Source organism: Apaloderma vittatum, unplaced genomic scaffold (genome assembly GCF_000703405.1).
Source record: "Apaloderma vittatum isolate BGI_N311 unplaced genomic scaffold, ASM70340v1 scaffold10693, whole genome shotgun sequence".
Taxonomy (NCBI): domain Eukaryota; kingdom Metazoa; phylum Chordata; class Aves; order Trogoniformes; family Trogonidae; genus Apaloderma; species Apaloderma vittatum.
In genome coordinates this window covers 3,255-7,873 of record NW_009709809.1, presented here as the reverse complement: position 1 = coordinate 7,873, position 4,619 = coordinate 3,255, and the positions used below count along the sequence as shown (strand labels likewise).

Here is a 4,619-nt window from a genome sequence, read left to right as displayed (position 1 = left end):
ATTCTCCCCCTTTACTCTGCTCTTGTGAGACCCCACCTCGAACACTGTGTCCAATTCTGGTGCCCCCACTATAAGAGGGACGTAGATCTGTTGGAGCATGTTCAGAGGAGGCCACAGGGATGATCCAGGGGCTGGAGCACCTCTGCTATGAGGACAGGCTGCGGGAGCTGGGATTGTTCAGTCTTGAAAAGAGACTTCAGGGGGACCTAATAGCTGCCTTCCAATACCTGAAGGGAACCTACAGGAAGGCTGGGGAGGAACTTTTTACAAGAGTGTCCACTGATAGGACAAGGGAAAATGGGTTTAAGTTGAAAGAGAATAGATTTAGATTAGATCTTAGGAAGAAATTCTTCAGTACGAAGGTGGCAAGACTTTGGAATAAATTGCCCAGAGATGTTGTGGCTGTCCCCTCCCTGGAGGTGTTCAGGGCCAAGTTGGATGGAGCCTTGAGTAGCCTGATCTAGTTGAGAGGCGTCCCTGCCCAAGACAGGGAGGTTGGATTAGATGATCCTTAAGGTCCCTTCCAGCCTAGGCCATTCTATGATTCCGTGATTCTACAATTTTATCTCAGGACAAGTGCAGGCACCATGGAAAGTGTCTCCACTAGGCTCTTGGTTAGAAAACCCTGTGTGAAGGGCTGGCTCAGCCTGGCAGCCACTTGCACTTGCCGTGCCCTGCCCATGTGGATAGAGGATGAAGAACTATCCCTAAAGAATAGCCAAGAGCACATTGAAAGCTTATGGGTGGGGATTAGGGACTAAGGCAACAAGGGGAACCTCGTGGCTGGTGTATACTACAGGCCACCTGATCAAGAGGAGTCTACTGATGAAGCCTTCTTACTCCAGCTACAGGAGGCACCACGCTCACAGGCTCTCAGCCTGCTGTGGGATTTCAACGACCCAGACATCTGCTGGAAAAGTAATACGGTGAGCTGCAGGCAATGCTGGAAACTCCTAGAGTGCCTCGATGATAACATCTTAAGCCACAAAATAGACATACCTACCCCAAGAGGATGCGATACTGGACCTGATGGTCACCATTGCAGGTGAGCTCATTAGGGATGTCAAGATAGGAGGCAGCCTGGGCTGCAGTGACATGCACTGATAAAGTTCATGGTCCTAAGGGACATGAGTCAGATGAGGAACGTAGTCAGGACCCAGAATTTTAGGAAAGCAGACTTGCAGCTCTTCAGAGAGTTAGTCAATAGGACCTCCTGGGAAGCAGTTCTCAGGGACAAGGGAGTAGAACAGAGGTGGCAGATTTTAAGGATGCTTTCCATAGAGCACAAGAGCTCTCGATCACCAGGTGTAAGAAGTCAGGTAAGAAAGGGAAGAGACCAGCATGGCTGAATCAAGACTTGGACAAACTAAAGGGCAAGAAGGAACTGCAGAGGTAGTGGAAGCAGAGACAGGTATCCTGGGAAGAGTACAGGGATGCTGCCTGAATGTGTAGGAATGGTGTCAGGAAGGCATGGCTGGAGCTAAATCTGGCAAGATCTGCAAAGAGCAGTAAGAACAGCTTCTACAGGTATATGAACCAGAAAAGGAAGGTTAAAGAAAGTGTACCCCCATTGATGAGCATGGATGGCAAGCTAATAAGAGCAGATGGGGAGAAGACTGAGGTTTTCAATACCTTTTTTGCCCCAATCCTCACTGGCAACCTCCCTCCTCACAGCTCCCAAGATGAAGGACCACAGGATGGGGACCAAGTGGCCAAAATCACTCCCACTACAAAAGAAGGTCAAGTTGGTTACCAGCTGAGGAACCTGAGTATATATCTCACAGTCCTGAGGGAACTGGCTGATGTAGTTGCCAAGCCACTCTCCATGATACTTGAAAAATCGTGGCAGTCAGGTGAAGTCTCTGGTGACTGGCAGAAGGGAAATATTACACCCATCTTTAAAAAGGGTAGAAAGGAAAACTCTGAGGAAAGGAAAACCAACCGATCAGCCTCACCAGTGCGCCTGGGAAGATCAGTGAACAGATGCTCCTGTAGGCTCTGCTACGGAAAATGGAGGACAAGGAGGTGATTCAATACAGCCAACATGGCTTCACTAAGGGCAAGTCTTGCCTCACCAGCTTAGTGCCTTTCTACACTGGAGTGACTGCATCAGTGGACAAGGGAAGAGCAATGGATGTCATCTATATGGACTTCTGCAAGGTGTTTGACACAGTCCTCCACAACATCCTCCTCTATAAATTGGAGAAATAGGGATTTGATGGGTGGACTGTTCAGTGCATAAGGAATTGTTGGATGGTCGCACCCAGAGGGTTGTGGTCAATGGCTCGATGTCCAGATGGAGACAGGTGACAAGTGGTTTCCCCCAGGGGTCTGTGCTGGGACCAGTGCTCTGTAATATCTTCATCGATGACACAGACAGTGTGATCAAGTGCACCCTCAGCAAGTTTGCAGATGACACTAAGCTGAGTGCTGCAGTCGACACTCCAGAGCGACAGGATGTCCTCCAGAGGGACCTGGATGAGCTGGAGAAGTTGGCCCATGTGAACCTCAATGAAGTTCAACAAGGCCAAGTGTAAGGCCCTGCACCTGGGTTGGGACAATCCTCATTATCAGTACAGGCTGGAGGATGATGTGCTAGAAAGCAGCCCCATGGAGAAGGACTTGGGGGTATTGGTGGAGGAAAAGCTGCACATGAGCCACCAACATGTGCTTGCAGCGCAGAAGGCCAGTCACATCCTGGGCTACATCAAAAGCAGCGTGGCCAACAGGTCGAGAGAGGTGATTCTGCTCCTCTGCTCTGGTGAGATCTCTGTGTCCAGCTGTGGAGCCCTCAACACAAGGACATGGACTTGTTAGAGTGGGTCTGAAGGAGGGCCACAAACATGATCAGGAGCACCTCTGCTATGAGGACAGGCTGAGAGAGTTGGGATTGTTCAGGCTGGAGAATAGAAGGCTCTGAGGAGACCTTATAGCAACTTTTTGGTACCTGAAAAGGGCTACAGGAAAGCTGGGGAGGGACCGTTCACAAGGGTGCGTAGCGACAGGACAAGGGGCAATGGTTTTAAACTAGAGCAGGGTAGGTTTAGGCTAGATACCAAGAACAAGTTCTTTACTATGAGGGTGGTGAAACACTGGAACAGGTTGCCCAGAGAGATTGTAGATGCCCCATCCCTGGGGCATCAAGGTCAGGCTTGATGGAGCTCTGAGCAACCTGATCTAGTTAAAGATGTTCCTGCTCACTGCAGGGGGATTGGACTAGATGACCTTTAAAGGTCCCTTCCAGCCCAACACATTCTGTGATTCTGTGTCATCGTGTCACCATCACCCTTTGTGCCTGGTGGGACTGAGCCTTGGAGAAATGCAAGTGGGAGCCTTGGAGCCTCCCACTTGCAAGCAGCATATTGGGGACTTAAATTTAGGACTCAAAAGTTGGGTTTTGTACTTTTCTGCTGCAAATAGGCGGTGATAACCCCTGCTAATTCTTCCTCTGATTTAGCAAAGGAGATCCTAGGAAAGCTTGGGTTTTTTGCACTGTGCACACAGTTACTCAGTGTCTCCCTGGGTAGCGTGACACTGTTTGTCCCATCTTGGGAGCACGGGAGCTGCGGGCTGGCAGGAGGCACAGGCGTGTGCAGGGCAGCGGGCGGGCTGGGAGTCACGTTACCAGAGTACACAGCACACCCAGCAACACGCGTTGGCAGCTCTGCCCCACATCCCGGGGCACTCAGCCGGTGTGGGAGCCCAATCCGCATCCAAAAATATGGTAAGTGGCCTTTCAGCAAAGAGCATTTTTAAAAAATGAGGTATCTGAAAGGTGGCAGATGGGTGTAGCAGAATGGAAATTGTTACATGGGACAGCAGCAAATCCCTAGCTAGAGACTAAGGACAATATAGGTCTGTTTCACAGATTTAAAACTATGTATTTGAACTATATTTGTTTAGTTATCATTTAGGACACAGCTAGGAAAGTGAGCAAACACAAGTTCTAGAAGTGATCTAGGTTTCGGTCAGAGCAGGGCAGACTCTGATATTAAAGCATATCCATTTTTTTCTGTGTATTTTTTCAAAACAGCATAATTCTGTTTCACTAAAACGGGTACACTCTGGAGGGATTTACGCATTCATTCAGAATGGGTTATTGAAAAGATTTCCAATATTAACATTTTTTGCCTTACCAAAAGCAGATGGTGAACAAAATTGGCAGCTTTTTTTTAAAGAATTTTTTTTGCAGAATTTGGCAAAACAGTAGATAGCAGTTCTGGAAGGGGAAGGAAAAGGAAGGGGTTTTGTTTGCTGCCACACAAGATAAGCTCTGACTCGCTCCCCAAAACCCGCAGTGCATGCAGGCTGGCAGGGGCTGCAGTGGAACTGGAGGATGGCTGCAGAGACAGCCCTAACACACACCTTTTGCCTTCCAGCCCTTTTCTGCAGGCTTTTACCACCCACTGCACCAGCTTGCACCCGGGGCTGCAGGGATGCTGGGGGCATTCCCAGGGCTCACCATCCCGGTGGACATCCACCCCTTCCACTTCCAGCGCCGCCACATCGGCATTGACTGGCATCGCCTCAGTGCCATCGACGTGGAGCGGGTGGCCCGGGAGGTGGATGTTGCTGCGCTCCAGGAGCACATCACCAGCATCGCCTTCTGCAACCTGGAT

At 49.7% G+C, this 4,619-nt stretch overlaps 1 protein-coding gene across 1 annotated transcript in view; it reads left to right on the top strand.

Annotated features, from left to right (window-relative positions):
• Positions 1 to 1,674: 1,674 nt before the first annotated feature.
• DZIP1L (DAZ interacting zinc finger protein 1-like) overlaps positions 1,675 to 4,619 on the top strand; it is a gene marked incomplete at both ends in the record, with an annotated part of 5,682 nt that continues 2,737 nt past the window's right edge. Inside the window, 3 exons of the mRNA XM_009867071.1 lie at positions 1,675 to 1,853; positions 2,347 to 2,501; positions 4,380 to 4,617. Coding sequence (XP_009865373.1) covers positions 1,675 to 1,853; positions 2,347 to 2,501; positions 4,380 to 4,617 — 572 coding nt within the window. The remainder of the gene's footprint in view (positions 1,854 to 2,346; positions 2,502 to 4,379; positions 4,618 to 4,619) is intronic.